General features: G+C 40.0%; 1 protein-coding gene across 1 annotated transcript in view; it reads right to left on the bottom strand.

Annotated features, from left to right (window-relative positions):
• The window catches only part of KCND2 (potassium voltage-gated channel subfamily D member 2), a 471742-nt gene extending 453981 nt beyond the window's left edge, over window positions 1–17761 (bottom strand). The window contains exon 1 of the mRNA XM_075857140.1: window positions 15857–17761. Within this exon, the coding sequence (XP_075713255.1) occupies window positions 15857–16971 (1115 nt within the window). The 5' untranslated portion in view covers window positions 16972–17761. The remainder of the gene's footprint in view (window positions 1–15856) is intronic.
• Window positions 17762–19011: the final 1250 nt, after the last annotated feature.

The raw sequence follows: 19011 nt of genomic DNA, 5'->3' as shown, positions 1-19011 counted from the left end.
GATTCTGGATTTGCCCAGAATCGTGAAATAGTTACAGGCCCCGCCCCCACAGCAGGAGAGAGAAAAAAAAAGCTTTATTAACAAGCAGAGTAGCTGCACAGCACATCTACTTCAATGAGTGCCGACAATGAACAGGAACAGCAGTGAGGAGGACTGGTGTGTAATACTGGGAGTCCAGAGATTGTTTGTTTTATACAGAGTCCCGGTCTCCCGTGCAACTTTTTAACCCATTCAGTTCCTGCTGCATTTCAATTATTAAGTAGCTATAGCCACCCTATAGCTTCTTAAGCCTTGAAATGCAGCAGGAAATGAATGGGTAACTGAAGCAGTTTTTGTTATCTTCAGTTATAACGCTGTAGCAGAGAGCAGTGTCAGTGGAGGAGCCTCAGTGCCGGTGATATACAATGCAGCAGGGTTTACTAGTTCTGTGTAGTACTGCTGGTAATAAATCTAGTGACTTGCCACAGAACTTATGTTCAAAGAGCAGTCATAAATCACACGCAGACTTTGGGGTTAATTTATCAACCTTTCTACACCAGAAAAGTCACAAAAGGGCCCAAAAGTCACAATTTGCTGTCCAAATTGCGACTTGCCCTTTTTGCGTCACCCACAACACTTTTGTTGTGACCTCTGGGAAAGGGCATGACCACTGCGGCCCATCAAATTTATTATAATTTACGCCATGCTAATCGTAACATAGGGACACGTTAAAGGGCCTATTACACCGGACAATTTTGGCCGATGCAACGAGCGCTGATCAACGAGACAGCTCGTTAATCGGCACTCGTTGCTCCAGTGACAAGGAGCAAAGTATGGGGACGAGCGCTCATTACTCCGATCGCTTGTCCCCATACATCATCATCATGTCGGAAGTGCTTCTCCCGTTTACAGCCCAAAATTTTCTGCCAACTACGATATTATTGAAGTTTTTTTAAAACGATGCGATCAGCAGATGAACGAGCGTTTGCTTGTTCATCTGCTGATCGCTGCCCTGTTTACACAGGCAATTATCGGCAACGAGCGTTCTATAAACACTTGTCTGCCCGATAATTACCCAGTGTGAAAGAGCCTAAAGCGTGTATGTCTGGAGATTTCCAAGCGTATACGCTAACCGTAGGGAAAAATTGATGTGAATGGGACCTGATGTGTATTTTGCCTCAGGTCTCACTGTTCTGTGCTTAATTTAATATACCCTGCATCCATAACTATTTTTCAACTTTGTATTTTACATTGTAGTATTGGTTTTCTAATGCATTAGTGGTGGTTTTGCTATTTTAGGTGGGTTGTTCTGTTGACCACTAGGTTTTCATCACCTTACCTACCTGCTCTTCTCCCCATTTATGATCCTTTTATCAGTTTCTTATATATGCTCTTGATACCATGTATTGTTGATATGTATTATCCAATAAAGATTTGTCCATTTTTTTGCAATACTTGGGAGTTATTTATTTTGGGTTCTATGTTCCCTGTGCTTTTGCTTATAGGTTGTCTATCCTCAAGATAGGCCATCAATATCTGATTAGTGGGGGTCCAACTCTTGACACCCCCGCCGATCAGTTGTCAAGTGTATCCCACTTGAATATACTGTACATGGTTTACTAGCAATGTAGTATATACCCGATTTTTTTTCAGTTTATTTAACAAAAGTCAGAAACTCGAGATTCAAATCGAAAATCATCCATATAATGTTGAAAAAAATTTTGGGCAAAATCACCCAGCCTAACATGTGAACTTCACAGTATCTAGGTGTGGAAATTCACATAGCATCTATAAGTTTCTGTAACTGAACTGAACATGCATTGTTTACTCAATACATTTTACTGTTATAACCCCTTTACTTCTCATGAATTTCCCAGGTATTATAGAGAAACATAAAACTTATCAATGAGCAAAATGTCAATAGTAGGGAAACTAAAATCTACCAGAAGAAAAAACAAAACATTAGTAGGACATATTCTGTACACATGAATGTTAATGCCATTTCTACTTTAAACAAACACTTAACAAACACCATGCCATTACCCTTATGGAAAACAAATTTTAGATGCAAGTAAGACAATTGCAAGTCTTAAGGAATCTCTACTGTACTGTATACTCAAGTAGAATGACAGAAAAAGCAATCCAAGGAAATTTCCATAATCCCCTTCATTGAATAGCTTTACTCTATAGAAGAGCTGCATTGTGTAGCATTCTGTTCCAAATTTGAGCAGGACTGCTGATCCACTGTAGTTTATAATTAAAATCCTAGAAATCCCAATTGATCATGGCTACCAGTGTGATTGTGCTACTTGAAACCGTCGGCGTAGTTTAGGTCCTCACCCAAACAACTGTGGCAGCTGATATCACTGCAGTCAGTGACAGACAAGCACCTGATTCTGTTTACTCTGCTCACTTCCACTGCGTCCTCCAGCTGCATGCTGATCAGTTTCCACACACATTTTGCTGCTTCAATGGTGCTTACAATTACAACACTGCAGCTTTTATTACTCAATGCTAGACAGGAGCTAGGCTGCTACAGCCCGATTCATTTTAGTCTACTGCCCACATTATTTAGTAGTACAACATTTATCATATCATTAGACTAACTACTGTGTTCACGCAAAGCACCTTAATCCACGGACATGATTATACTACTAACATGCTTTTCATGCCCTTATCCAAATCACTGGAGTTGCCCATAACAAATTGTGTCAGTGCATGAATTTTCCACTGACTTAGAATTAAGATAAAAACCTGTATACAGGTATATTTTGTTTGTGTGAGCATAGAGAATATAAACATAATGGCACAAAGCCAGACTTGTTTGATGTATCTTTCTTAATGTGTTTGGATGCACATTTATGTACATAGGAGTTCCAAGTAATTCTTTTTAGTTTAGTATTCTCTCTACTACTCTACATGACTCTTGTTTTACATTACATTTTCAATTGCTTAGGTCTCATAATGTTGGCACTCCTGCCATCCTTAGTCAGCAAACGTTGATTAAGCAAAATAAAGGAACTGGCCATAGCTTGTTTATGTGCATTTTTCTGTTCCAGACATTCATGAAATTTTCTCTCGGTATTAATGAAATAGGGGACACAATGTAATTTTATGTACCTTTTCTCTTGCACTTGCAACAAATACACTGTGCAACATAATGCTAAATTTTGAAAGGACCAGAAGAAGATGCAAAACAGTCACTTTAATGTACACTAAGTGCTAAAATTATTTTGAATACATTGCTTTTATGCTGAAATGTGATCTCTTAAAGTCACAGACATAAATTCTAATGTTGTACTCCTGATGACATTTTCCATTCTGATTTCTGTTAAGTACAATGTAATCATGGAGACATTAAAAGGATATTCTAGTTGTAGCAAGTGATGGCATATCCGTAGGTTATGTCCTCACTTGCTGATTGGTGGGGATCCAACTAGAAGGAACCATTTTGATGATCGATGAAAGCTGATGGAACCTAATCGATCAGCAGGTGATGCCATCGCACTTGTCATCCACAATACATGCCTTTTTCATTCATTTCTGGTAGGTGTCATTTAGTACACATTAAAAATGAGAAAAATATGTTTGCTTTATTCTCTTAGATATTAAAAGGTGCATTACTGGGAGATTTTGATGGGAACATGTCCCTTTCCCATTACGGTCAGCTACTCCATGATACTTCTACATCCGTAACTACATCTTACCGGTCTTCAATAGTGGCAGTTATGTGTATATGTGTGGACATGGATGTATTTGGTGACTTGGGTCCACACAAGGTTTTCATGACAACTCTGAACCTGACAGAAATCAGAACATCGAATATCATCAGAATCACTTAGTCGTACAGACTCGGGGTCTGAGCTTGTAAACTCAAGCGATCATATGTCAGCATAGAAGAATTTATACAAAATGTTTTAACATTCAATGTACATTAACTTACCTTAGTACTAGGTTCTGAACTCTACACAACAAACATCTCTAGACATGCATGTATTTTTTGTTAAAATAAAATGTGATTTCCCTTTTGTGCCTCTATGTTCATACTATCTTGTATTTATGTTATACAGATTTAATCATCAGTAGATTTTAAGCACCTTGAGTAAGTCACCTAAATGATACATTAAACAGAAATAACGCTTGCAGTAAATGTTCATTACAAGTGCTGTAAATTACAGTACACCTCAGTTTCAGCACCATGGACAGTAACTATGTACTGCAGAACAATCTGTAATACACTCACAAAACATGCTTATATATGACACGTGTTACGTTATGTACTTTTAGCAAAGTTTAATGCAACTTAAATAAATAAAACCCCATAATATATACGTTAGGTGTATAGAAATGCTACCACATCTGCCTAAGTATCATTAATATATAGCTTGTGTAATAAAAAGAATGTAAACGGCTTTTAGGGATTGGAAACACAAACCGTTCCTCCCTAAAAAATAAAAACCAAATCACCCATGCATGTAATGCGCATAAGAACTACTCTTGACCCAATATGGTACGTTTTATTTTAGATCTGTTCTGCTGTCCCTGTGAACTACAGTAGACCAGAAAAAAAAAAAAAGTGCGCTAATCACTGAGCCGCCATCCTGCGGGTTCATGTGCACAGATCTGACCCCAGAAGCACAATCTGCCATTTTTTAGCAGCCTGCGAAAAAGAACATTTATAGACAATAGAAAACAGGCCAAAAAAAGACAGACATTACTCGCAAATTTCTAAGTGCATTGGTTGCATGGCTTCTAGGATTTGTCCAGTCCTGACTCATGCATTTATGAAGACATATTGTCAGGTGGAAAATCTGTCTGTGTGTAACGCATTGCTAAAATAAAGGTATTGTCAAGTAGCATCAAAATGTAGACTAAGGGGGACTGTACCAAGCATTCTAGTCGTTTTTAAAAGTTTTCCTTTGGGAAATACAAATCACATGTTAATTATAACCGTATGTTGAATCATTCCACCACCTCAATTAATCTGAGAATGTCTTAAAGGAGTTTTCCAGCGAGAAGAAATTGATGTCCTATCCTCAGGAAGCTGGTCTTTCAGGCCAAACACGCGTTGAGACGGTCGTTTGCCACTTCTCACGCAGCCATTTTCTTTTCACCACCAGAACTTCAGGTACATTCCTCTAATATCGTTCAGGTTTTTCACTCTGCCATTACATGTTAGGGCGATAGCAATACATTTTGTTACTACCATCTCTTTATATTTTTTGAGATGGTGAGTGCGCACCATTAGCTGGTGCTTCATTTAATATACCCTGCATCCATAACTATTTTTCAACTTTGTATTTTACATTGTAGTATTGGTTGTTCTGTTGACCACTAGGTTTTCAGCACCTTACCTACCTGCTCTTCTCTCCATTTATGACCCTTTTATCAGTTTCTTATATATGCTCTTGATACCATGTATTGTTGATATTTATTATCCAATAAAGATGTCTATTTTTTGCAATACTTGGGGAGTTATTTATTTTGGGTTCTAGGTTCCCTGTGCTTTTGCTAATAGGTTGTCTATTCTCAAGATAGGCCATCAATATCTGATTAGTGGGAGTCCAACTCTTGACACCCCCGCCGATCAGTTGTCACTGCTCTATACCGTGAATCACCGACACACTTGTAGCAGCGGTTTAAAGTATCCCACTTGAATGGGAGAAGTCTGTAATACTGTAAATCGCCGCTACAAATGTGTGGGCGATTCATAGTATGGAGCAGGTAAAGAGTGAAGGGGAAGAAGCACTCGTATGAACGAGGATTGATAGGCCATCAATTTCTTCTAACTGGAAAACTTCTTTAAGACATACCCAGATTATTTGAGGTGGTGGAATGAAAAAAATAAAACGGCAGCAGAAAGTGTTATTAATAAAAAAGGCGCAACATTATTCACCGCCACTCCAGTGTGGCAGATGAGCATCAGTGCTATAGCAGAAAGGGATTTAACAGGTGAGAGGTTTTTTTAAAATTGTATTTCATTACATTTTCTGCAGCCATTTGTTTTTTGGAGCCCCTTGGACAACCTCTTATATGAAAGAGTTAGGAGCCCCACTACACTCGGTTACCAGTTGTTTCGAAACCTGGTGAAAATATATTGCCGTTATTAACAATACACTTTATGTCATAATCCAAGTAAATTATACAAAAGTTGTGTGCGCACAGAAAGAATAAAGCGCCATCAAAGCCTCTATAAAAACTTTATAATTCTACTAGTATCCAAGGCTGGGAACCCTTACTCAAATTGGCCAGTCAACGGAGGGAATTTATTAACTTTTCGTTGCCAGCCGCAAACAGCTCAAAGTACCAATTTGCAGTGAAAATTTCAACTTTTACGCCGCTCACGGCATGTTTCTAAATAAAAAGAGTGGGCAGGGCCTAGTTAAACTGGGACCTGGCCAACACAAATTTACTAGAATTATAGCCTGGACCTGTACCGCTCCCCATGATCAAACATTAAAATATAATAAAAATATTATTTAAAAAAGAATGGACTCACCTTACTGCTCTACTTCTTCCATTCGGATCTCTTCAAGCTCCCACATCAAGCCATGGCACATACAAGTTACAGACTCTAGGCAGCATCAGGGCGTTCTATGCGATGCAACATACAACGTTCTGACGCTGCCGGGCGTCATGATATTATATGCGCCACAGACCTTTGCCAGGGCCCGACGTTGGAGAGTGAGAGGAGAAGCGGATCGGTGAGGGGAGTACCATTTGTCCTTAATTTCCGATCGGGAGGGGGGGTTTCGCAGTCGCATTTTAATGCCACAATTGAGAAACATGTCTGGTGGAAAGATTCAACAGATTTATTAAGAGTCACACCCCTTTTAATAAATCTGTGGCATATTACTCCAGCGGAACAGAAAGCTAAGAATGGCACATGAAACGCCAGTCTTATTAAATTTGCCCCATTACGTCTTGCAATATATTGCTGACACATTAGGAGATGCAGTATTTCCACAGAGGTCAGTGGATGCTTATCTTGGAAGGCTCCTTATACTGCAAGTTTTGACAGCTTGACTCTATGATTCTACATTATGATGTCCTCCCCTGTAAGCTCAAACGAGCACTGAATGTTATGGATCACTGACAATATCTTTTTTAGTTTCTGAAAACACAATATAGTCTATTTTCCTATAAAATTTACATTTTAGGCCACATATATTTTAAGTCAAGAGGACTTATCTAAAATATACAAAACTGGGTTAAAAAAAAACAAAAAAAACCTTCAAGCTGGAGTCAAGGAATTATATTAAGGCAAACTATTCCTTTATTAACTTGAGCAAACTGACTCACAAGGGAAGTAGTTTCATATTACTGTACAATGAAACTGATTGAATTGATTTGAGACTTGTAAACTATCTCCTGAGAATATATCGGTATCTGATCTTAAAGAATCAGAATCACTCCCCTCTTTTTTTTTTTTGCTAAAGATGCCTGTCATGTATCCCTAAGAAACTTAATGTTACAGCCTTTTGTTACCGCTAGAAATAGAAATTTCGTCTTACCATTCTTACTGCTCAGCAGCCATCTCGGTCTGTTATTTTCTCCTTCCCACTGGTCCGGATATGGTTGCTGCAGCAAGAAACTTGCATCCCCATGCATGTCTCTCCTTCCTACAACTCCCATAAGGCCTTGCTCACAAGGAGTGTATTCAACACATTTTACGTGCAGAAAACGCGTCAAGCTTAAAGCATGTGTTTTTCCCATTGACATCAATGGGAAAGCGCATTGTAGTGCATACGACACCTTTATTTTACGCGTGTTTAAAAAACGCGTTGTGTAAGAAAAGGAGCGCCAGCGCAATTCCTGGGGCGCGCAAAACACGCCTAATTCCTATAGTCAATGAGGGTCCTAATTAGGCACTAAAAAAACGCCTGTATTTTATAAAGCGATTTACAAAAACGCTAGCGTTTTTGACACGTTTACACATTTTTTTGAGCGCCGTGTGAACAAGGCCTAATGCCTCGTACAGAGAAAAGACAACTAGAGGCGTATCTTGCAGAGTTCCTCCTCCCGTTCCACGGCTGTGACTGCAAGTCCTACATGACAGGCAAGCCCATCAACCCCCGCCAAAAAAAAAAAGAAGATAGAGCCACACACATACCCCCTGCAGATAGCGCTTCCCCCCTCCTGTAGTTACCGCTATTAGGGCTTCCTAACGCGAGCGGAACCCCCAGCCAGAGCGTTGCTGATGCTCCGGCCGGGAGTTCCGTTCTTGGAGGAGCGCCTGGCTTCACTATCCATATATGCACAGTTACGTGAGGGGCTCCTCTAGGAGCGGAATCCCCGGCCAGAGCATCAACAACGCTCTGGCTCGAAATTCCGCTCACATAAGGAGCCCTAATAGCGGTAACTACAGGAGGGGGATGTGTGTAGCGCTATCTACAGGGGGTGTGTGACACTATCTACATGGGCACTGCACGGGAGGGGATCAGGCTCTGAGCGATGTCGCACTGTAGTTCAGATCTGCCAGACGTTCAATCAAAGTGGTTTCCGGTCCGGCCATTACTTCAAGAATAGTTTAGCGAGTCTGAATGCAGTCACACGGAACGATACGTGGGCAATTACACAATGAAATAGGTAAACATAAAAGGTAAAAATTATAAAAGAAAGTTCAAACGATGTATCCATTGTACTAATAAATAATCTAAAAAAAAAAACAAAAAAAAACTTGGGAGTGCTTCTTTAAGCAACATGTTAAAGGTGCACTCAACCTAAAGTTTGCAGCTTACAGTAGAATAGCGAAGACATTTTCTGCACTTCCTATCAAGAAATCTATTGAAGAACATTGCAAGCAGCCCCACATTACAATGAAATAGCTTGTTGTAGACAGGCATAAAATTGTGGCTGGTCTAGAACCATTGGGATCCCCCACATATTCTAAGAAAGAACCCAATCCTTAGTAGAGAGGTCTCAATTACTTCACTATCATTCTCTATTTAAATGAATAGCAAACACAGAAACAGTTAAGTGAAAAGGGGCCCTGGTTCCTGTTCTCAGTAGAGAAGTGGGCGCATACGCATAGTAAGTCTGCATTAAAGTGAATGATGGAAATACGCAAACAGCCATACACACTGACTTCTATTAGCGTATCGCACATTTATATCAATGGAGAGTAACCACTTCTCTACTAATCGCAGTGACTAGGACTACCTTGTTCTTGCAATCAGGGGTGGAGTGTTTTCCGATCGGTCCAACACCTAATGATTGACATGCCATAAAAGTCTCTTACCGGAAAACTCTTTTAAAGACATATGTGAGCTTTTGTGCAACCATTTTTTTACATTGATTTGAAACTTTGCAAAGAAACAAAATCTTAAAACATACCTCCACTTTTACGGAAAAACTATTTTACTGATAGAGTGCGCCCAATAATAATTTTTCTAAATAACTTTGATTAGCGATTCCGCACCTGACAGCAGCAGGGACTGTCTATAGTTCGTGCTGCCGGCGGTTTATAACTGCAGTAGGAGAGAGAGCGTCCTGCTCATCCCCATGACTCCCGTATGCAGAACGGCCATTAGGGCTATAGAATCCTATACTGCTATAATCGTTTTTTCAGTGAAAAAGGAGGTACACTTTAACAAAAGGCCAAAGTCATCAAATGGTTTATGCCACTTCAGTCCCGTAAACAAAGTTGCAAACATTGGCGCACGCCATTTCAGAGCTAAAATTTGCACTTTTTTAAATCTCTTGCCCCTTTTCAAAAGTAGCAATAAAAGTGGGTGGGGCTACCCAGAGGGGATGGAGACAACAGAGAACTGGCATATTTATTGGCACAAATTATAACGCAAATCTATGCCTGCTCATAGCAGGCGTAGATTTTAATTTATGGCATGCGCCACTTAATAAATTGACTTCAGTTTAAGACTAGTGTATAAAACACGAGTCTTAATAAATTGCCCCATAATCTTCTTCAAAAAAAAATCTTACCATCTTGTGTCTATGAACACCTGTGTCCTCACGGTTACAGATTACAAACAAACCCTGTGTGTAATCCAATTCTGTAATGCTTCTATCTTCCCTCTGTTCCTCTTCTTTATAACCTACAGAGTGCATGAGAGGGGGCAGACATGGTGGAGTAACATGACAACAGGATCAGACTACGCACATGGTTCGTTTGCAGTCTGTAATCATGGAGACACCTTTAGGTCTTCATAGGAGCTGTAGGCCTAAAACCGTAGAATTTTTTTCAATCAATAATATTTGCAAATTTTCTTCTACAATCTGGCTGTTATCTGCAACATGTGTTTCATATACAAGACAAAGAAGAAATGGAGACAGCACTACCGAATTTTCAAAGTGAAGATCCTTTTATTCCACGGTGCAACGTGCTTGAGAAAGGCTCGTATTGAGCTGAAACGTTGCACCGTGGAATAAAAGGATCTTCACTTTGAAAATTCGGTAGTGCTGTCCCCATTACTTCTTTGTCTTGACTGAGGGGTCACTCGGACTGTGACCCAGGAGACGTGCACCCTCTTGAAAAATGTATCCTGTGCTGCTGATCTATACCTATCTGTTTCATATACAAGATATATACTGCACTTGTTGCGAAGTATTGTACAATATTTGGTAACAGTATAAGGTTATAGTGTGAATTAACATTATGTATCCATACTAGGGTTGGGCAATTAATCGGAAAAAAACAAAACAAAACCGAAATTCAGAGTTCAATGCAATGGTAGAGCAGGTGGCCGTAAGTCCCTGCCCTACCATTTACTACGTATCGTCGGACACGAGGCAGTGACGTCATCACCCTTTTCTGTGCCAAGCTGCATAGACCGGAGGAGCAGAGGGATCTCCCCCACTTGTCGGTGGAATGGGGTTAAGTGAGTATGTATTATATTCTTTTTATCAGGCACTATTGGTGCTGTGTAGGGAAAGCTATAGGGGGATTATACTGTGAGGGGGCAATGTCAGTGGGTATATTATATACAGTAGTATTCATAAGGCTCAGGGGATAAATATTAATTCAGTGGCGTAGCATGAAAATAGGGGAAATGGCGTGCAAAAAAGGGGTGTGGCCTAAATAATTGTTCATTATTGGTAATCGAGGTTAGACGTTTAATTAACCGTGATTTTTATTTAGGTCATAATTGCCCAGCCCTAATTCATACACTCCTATAGTTATGGGAGTCCAAGAAAAAAACAACATTATAAAAACATATTTTAAAAAAACATTACAACATTAGTCCTGTCCCCTCATCCTCACAACTTAAGCTAGACAATCTCTCATGTTAGGTTCTGTTCTATACAGATACAGTATATCCATACCTGTACACACATACATATATATATTCATCCTATATAAGGCCCCATGCACACGTCCGTGCAGCATTTATGGATTACAGATCCGTAATTGTGGATAAAAACTACGGATGTGTACATGGGGCCTAAGACTAGCAGGACCAGGAAGTTTCCCTTTAGTTGTGGGGGTGAAATTGGCAAGGTAGTTGACTGTACTTCTTTAAAGTAAACGTTAATATCCTAGATATGGATAAAACATTTATCAGGAGATGTAGAGAAGCAGATTATCTGTAGACATAGGGGGTTCTCTCTGAATACGCTTTATGGCATATCATGTAGATCACCTCTGTGCAGTGAGCTGGCCGCTCCCCATACATGTATATGGGGTGTATAGAAACACACTGTATACACTACGGAGAGTTCTCGCTTTTATACACTACTGAGAGTGCTCTCATTTATACACTACTGAGTGTGCTCTCATTTATACACTATATACACTACTGAGGGTGCTCTCATTTATACACTATATACACTACTGAGAGTTCCCCCTTTTATACACTACTGAGGGTGCTCTCATTTATACTCTATATACACTACTGAGTGTGCTCTCATTTATACACTATATACACTACTGAGTGCTCTCATTTATACACTATATACACTACTGAGAGCTCCCTCTTTTATACACTATATACACTACAGAGTTCTCCTTTATACAGTACTGAGTGTGCTCTCATTTATACACTACTGAGAGTTCCCCCTTTTATACACTATATACACTACTGAGTGTGCTCTCATTTATACACTATATACTCTACTGAGAGTTCCCCCTTTTATACACTACTGAGTGTGCTCTCATTTATACACTATATACACTACTGAGTGTGCTCTCATTTATACACTATATACACTACTGAGAGTTCTCTCTTTTATACACTATATACACTACTGAGAGTTCTCTCTTTTATACTCTATATACACTACTGAGAGTTCTTTTATACACTATATACACTAGAGAGTTCTCCTTTATACAGTACTGAGTGTGCTCTCATTTATACACTATATACACTACTGAGTTCTCTGATTTATACACTATATACACTACTGAGTGTGCTCTCATTTATACACTATATACACTACTGAGGGTGCTCTCATTTATACACTATATACACTACTGAGAGTTCCCCCTTTTATACACTATATACACTACGGAGTGTGCTCTCATTTATACACTATATACACTACTGAGAGTGCTCTCATTTATACACTACCGAGAGTTCCCTCTTTTATACACTATATACACAACTGAGAGTGCTCTCATTTATACACTACTGAGAGTTCTCTCATTTATACACTATATACACTACTGAGGGTGCTCTCATTTATACTCTATATACACTACTGAGTGTGCTCTCATTTATACACTATATACACTACTGAGAGTTCCTTCTTTTATACACTATATACACTACTGAGAGTTCTCTTTTATACACTATATACACTAGAGAGTTCTCCTTTATACAGTACTGAGTGTGCTCTCATTTATACACTATATACACTACTGAGAGTTCCCCCTTTTATACACTACTGAGTGTGCTCTCATTTATACACTATATACACTACTGAGGGTGCTCTCATTTATACACTATATATACTACTGAGTGTGCTCTCATGTATACACTATATACACTACTGAGAGCTCTCTCATTTATACACTATATACACTACTGAGCGTTCTCTCATTTATACTCCATATACACTACTGAGGGTTCTCATTTATACACTACTGAGAGTTCTCTCATTTATACACTATATACACTACTGAGAGTTCCCCCTTTTATACACTACTGAGTGTGCTCTCTTTTATACACTATATACACTACTGAGGGTTCTCTCATTTATACTCTATATACACTACTGAGGGTTCTCTCACTTATACACTATATACACTACTGAGGGTTCTCTCATTTATACTCTATATACACTACTGAGAGTTCCCTCTTTTATACACTATATACACTACTGAGTGTGCTCTCTTTTATACACTATATACACTACTGAGGGTTCTCTCATTTATACACTACTGAGGATTCTCATTTTTACACTATATACACTACTGAGGGTTCTCTCATTTATACTCTATATACACTACTGAGAGTTCTCTCATTTATACTCTATATACACTACTGAGAGTTCTCTCATTTATACACTATATACACTACTGAGTGTTCTCTCATTTATACTCTATATACACTACTGAGGGTTCTCATTTATACACTATATACACTACTGAGGGTTCTCTCATTTATACACTATATACACTACAGAGTTCTCTCATTTATACTCTATATACACTACTGAGGGTTCTCATTTATACTCTATATACACTACTGAGGGTTCTCGCTTTTATACACTATATACACTACTGAGAGTTCTCTCATTTATACACTATATACACTACTGAGGGTTCTCTCATTTATACACTATATACACTACTGAGGGTTCTCGCTTTTATACACTACTGAGAGTTCTCTCATTTATACACTATATACACTACTGAGGGTTCTCTCATTTATACACTATATACACTACTGAGTGTTCTCTCATTTATACACTATATACACTACTGAGTGTGCTCTCATTTATACACTATATACACTACTGAGGGTTCTCATTTATACACTATATACACTAGAGAGTTCCCCCTTTTATACACTACTGAGTGTGCTCTCATTTATACACTATATACACTACTGAGAGTTCTCTTATTTATACACTACTGAGTGTGCTCTCTTTTACACACTATATACACTACTGAGGGTTCTCTCATTTATACTCTATATACACTACTGAGGGTTCTCGCTTTTATACACTATATACACTACTGAGAGTTCTCTCATTTATACACTACTGAGGGTTCTCTCATTTATACACTATATACACTACTGAGGGTTCTCATTTATACACTACTGAGTGTTCTCTCATTTATACTCTATATACACTACTGAGAGTTCTCTCATATATACACTAATGAGTGTGCTCATTTATACTCTATATACACTACTGAGGGTTCTCGCTTTTATACACTATATACACTACTGAGAGTTCTCTCATTTATACACTACTGAGGGTTCTCTCATTTATACACTATATACACTACTGAGAGTTCTCTCATTTATACTCTATATACACTACTGAGGGTTCTCTCATTTATACACTATATACACTACTGAGAGTTCTCTCATTTATACACTATATACACTACTGAGAGTTCTCTCATTTATACTCTATATACACTACTGAGGGTTCTCTCATTTATACACTATATACACTACTGAGGGTTCTCTCATTTATACTCTATATACACTACTGAGGGTTCTCTCATTTATACACTATATACACTACTGAGAGTTCTCTCATTTATACTCTATATACACTACTGAGGGTTCTCTCATTTATACACTATATACACTACTGAGAGTTCTCTCATTTATACACTATATACACTACTGAGAGTTCTCTCATTTATACTCTATATACACTACTGAGGGTTCTCTCATTTATACACTATATACACTACTGAGGGTTCTCTCATTTATACACTATATACACTACTGAGGGTTCTCTCATTTATACACTATATACACTACTGAGGGTGCTCTCATTTATACACTATATACACTACTGAGTGTGCTCTCATTTATACTCTATATACACTACTGAGAGTTCTCTCATTTATACACTATATACACTACTGAGAGTTCTCTCATTTATACACTATATACACTACTGAGAGTTCTCTCATTTATACTCTATATACACTACTGAGGGTTCTCTCATTTATACACTATATACACTACTGAGGGTGCTCTCATTTATACACTATATACACTACTGAGTGTGCTCTCATTTATACTCTATATACACTACTGAGAGCTCTCTCATTTATACACTATATACACTACTGAGAGCTCCCTCTTTTATACACTATATACACTACTGAGTGTGCTCTCATTTATACTCTATATACACTACTGAGTGTGCTCTCATGTATACACTATATACACTACTGAGGGTTCTCTCATTTATACACTATATACACTAATGAGGGTTCTCTCATTTATACACTTCGGAGAGTTCTCCCAATGTCCAGTATACATATCTTTGATATTGCACAAGCAACTGTGGGGTCAACAAGTGAAACATAGAAAAGTTCATGGTTAATGTTGGAGCGACATGGAATTTACCATTAACAGCTGGCATCAATAACAGGAAAAACGCCTCAGCTCATATTTACAGCACTATTCTATGGAATAATAAAACAGTAAATATTGACGTACTTCAAATGTCACAACATGATAAATCACTAAGACAAACTTTATCATCCCAATATACATAAGCATGCATGAATTACACTCTAGTATATATATATATATATATATATATATATATATATATATATATATATATATATATATATGAGACCATACTATCATAAACAAAATCAACCACAGAGAATGTACAACAATTTGGTATGTGCCATGAGAAGTTACATGTAAAGAACCCTTACAATTTATAGAAATATTAAGTAGTTAGCACACTTATGACAGTGCAGACTTACCCCAGTGTTGTCATGGTCACAATGGTGTACCAAAACGCAGCGGGTATGCTAGTGAATTTGCTGTTTAGGGAGCCCTTCTCCGCATAAAACATTACAGTGGCAAAGATGATGATGGCCATAGTAAGGGAGAATAGCAGAAAGCCCAATTCTGAGGCACAGCTCTTAAGGGTATAGCCCAAGATCCGCAGGCCCTGTGAGTGGCGGGAAAACTTAAAAATCCGAAAAACCCGGAACACCCTCAGCGTAACAAAAGCACCACTTACGTCCTCGTTGTTTGACATGACAAGACCTATGTAATAGGGCATAATCGCCACCACATCAATGATGCTCATTACACTTCGTGCAAACCGATATCGATTGGGCGCAGCCACCAACCGCAGCAAGTACTCCACAGTAAAGATCATGACGCATGCTGTATCCAGGCAGAAAAAGGCCACAGCATAACGCTCGCCACAGGGCAACTCCTGCATGGATCCTGGAAACGTACCACATGGTACAGTCTCCAGTACATTGGCGAAGACGGACACTGCAATGAAGAAACCAGTCACATAGTAGAACACTAAAGCAAGTGTACTGGTGTGCGGGTTCTCGAAAGCTCGCCACATTTTTTGCCTCGCTGACATGGGAGGCAGTAGTCCCTCAGATGCGTTCTCACTGTCAGCATCGTCCAATAACCTCTCAGTATTCTCCCTTCGCCGGTCTTTGTATTCCTCGTAACAGCAGTCCCCAACAATCTCCGGGAGAATACCAAAAAACGACAGTTCCTCATCATACGCCGCAATACATTCATGGCGTGGGTAGTGAAGTTGACCTGTACGGTAAAAGTTGAGAATGTGGCGGAAAATATCCGGATCCCTATCAAAGAAGTATTCTCCCGTTTCCTGATTAAAGAAAAAGTCTCTTTCCGTGCTACCCAGGAGAGTATCCGGGTATCGCTCTAGTGTGTTTTTCCAGGTCTGGAAGCGGTTGCCACTGACATTTAATACAATCAACGAGTCCGGAGACCTTCTTTTTTCCCCTCTGGGTGGAGGTGGCATAGGACCTGAAGCCACAGGCATCCAGCCAACAGCAGCTGCCCGCGCAAAGGGTAGCCATGCTGCCACCCCGGCTGCCATTTTAGTCTGGTTGACTTATATTTAGGATGGTGCAAGTTTCCGATTTAATACGCAGATGAGAAGTTCTTCTTAAAGGGTGCTCTTCTAGACGGTGCTTGTCCAGAAATCTCCATCCACATGTGTCACACAGCAGCAGTGTGTGGTATTCAGTCTATGCAGAGGGCTGCCATGTGTGAGGGGCACAGAAGGGTACAGGTATGCAGCCTGTAAGTCTGCCAGTGACTAGCACACCACACATGCCTATGGCAGCTCCATTATACATCCAGTCGCATCATTGTATCACTGAGTTCTGTATAACAAATCCTTAATCCCATCCCTTTCTGGTAAGGTTGTGAGGCAGCTTCTACCATGTCTTGTCCAGGTGCAACAAGGCGCGAACTGCACCAGTCTACTGCTATGGACCGGCTCCAGTATGTACCTGGACGGGACTGACCACAGCAAGTCACCAAGCGCTACGTGTAAGCTCCACAGCCCATCCGTCGTGCTGGACAGAGGCAGCAACAAGTCCACACAATCCCCGGCAGCAGCGGCGGTGCCTTCCAGAAACGTAAAGGTACCGTCACCTCAGCTCTGACAGTCAGTTCAGCTGGACCCATGCACTAAGCCCATGCACTAAGCGAATGCTCTCCTTCCCGCCTGAAGCACAGTCATCAGGGGACGACACGTCTCTCCTCACACTGGGTTTGAATCCATTTCAGCAGCTCTGAGGAGAGTGCAGGAGCCCCAGTAGCCCCTCCCCCAGTCTACTTGTCAGAGCATCTGTGCCAGGAGCAGATACATGTGTCTAGTGCTGTCACTACGGGACAGGTGTTTATTAATGGTGCCACCCTCATACTCTAGATACATAGACATCCACAGTGGGTTATACACAGCGCTCTGGAATACGGAGTACGAGGAGCACAACGTGCCGTCTGGGATGGTGCAGTGTCCGTGCAGCAAGGGAGATATATTGGAAGATTTACAAAGACAGCCCTGTAAAGTATGTGACCTTATCCCTTAATGGCGCAGAGCACCAATTAACCCCTTCTACCAAAGAGGAAAGGGCTCCGTATCGCTGAAGAGTACAATGAAGTTCCAGAAAGTATTGTAGCAGAAATATAGTGCCCTAAGAAATACAGGTCTGAGCCTTCTGCGCCTTCATGTGTTGAATTCCACAGGATAACGTTCCCATCCTGATTGATCGCAGAAGACATTGTAAAATCCTGCGCTCTTACCGCTAGATGGCGCAGTAAGGCAAATGTTACTAGAGAAGCCGACAGCCGGCTGAGGTGGCAGTAGGTATGTTTGTTCCCAGACAAATGTTATGAGATTTGCCTACAATCTAAAGACTATTTCCACCTGTGAACACCATTTTACAATTTATATAAAGAAATAACTGACATAAAAACGTGTGTAATTCTGTAAATACATTGCAATACTTGTCTGAGATACAGCTTGTATTATAATCCAGCGCTCCATTGACAATTCTGCAGGCTTCAGAGCTAAAATCTCCCAGCAGGCTTTTCTGACTCAGACCTGCTTGACTAATCTACCAAAATCGAGTTCTCTCTCACTGCACTGCAAAGGCGCCAATGCGCTGTTCACATTGAGTAAGGGGCATCCATTATAAATATATACCTAGGACAGATGCCTCTACGTCGCCCATAGGCTACCATTGTAAAACAAATGTATACCACGCGATGTATGGTTTTTGCAGTTCTCAAGTATACAGGAAGCACAGGAGGCAATACAGGACAATAAAAAAAAAAGCGTGTACTGGTGTTTAGCAGCAAAGCAGAGGCCAAAAGGGCACTCTTGACATCGGTCGGGCCCATAGTGGTCAAAGGAGAAATTTGCCATATGCATTGGGAGCATATGGCGCATCCTTCTGCTGGGACCCCCACCAATCCCAAGAACGGGCTTACATTTCTGTCCCTGTGCACCCCCATATGAATGAAGAGTTACTGTGCATTCTCGGCCACCACTCCATTGATTCGCTATGGTGTTGCCGGACGCTATATTCGGCAGCCCATAGAATGTGAATGGAGCAAAGACTGAGCT

This window comes from Rhinoderma darwinii, chromosome 3, assembly GCF_050947455.1.
Source record: "Rhinoderma darwinii isolate aRhiDar2 chromosome 3, aRhiDar2.hap1, whole genome shotgun sequence".
NCBI classification, from domain to species: Eukaryota; Metazoa; Chordata; class Amphibia; order Anura; family Rhinodermatidae; genus Rhinoderma; species Rhinoderma darwinii.
This window is presented reverse-complemented; position numbering and strand designations above follow the sequence as displayed.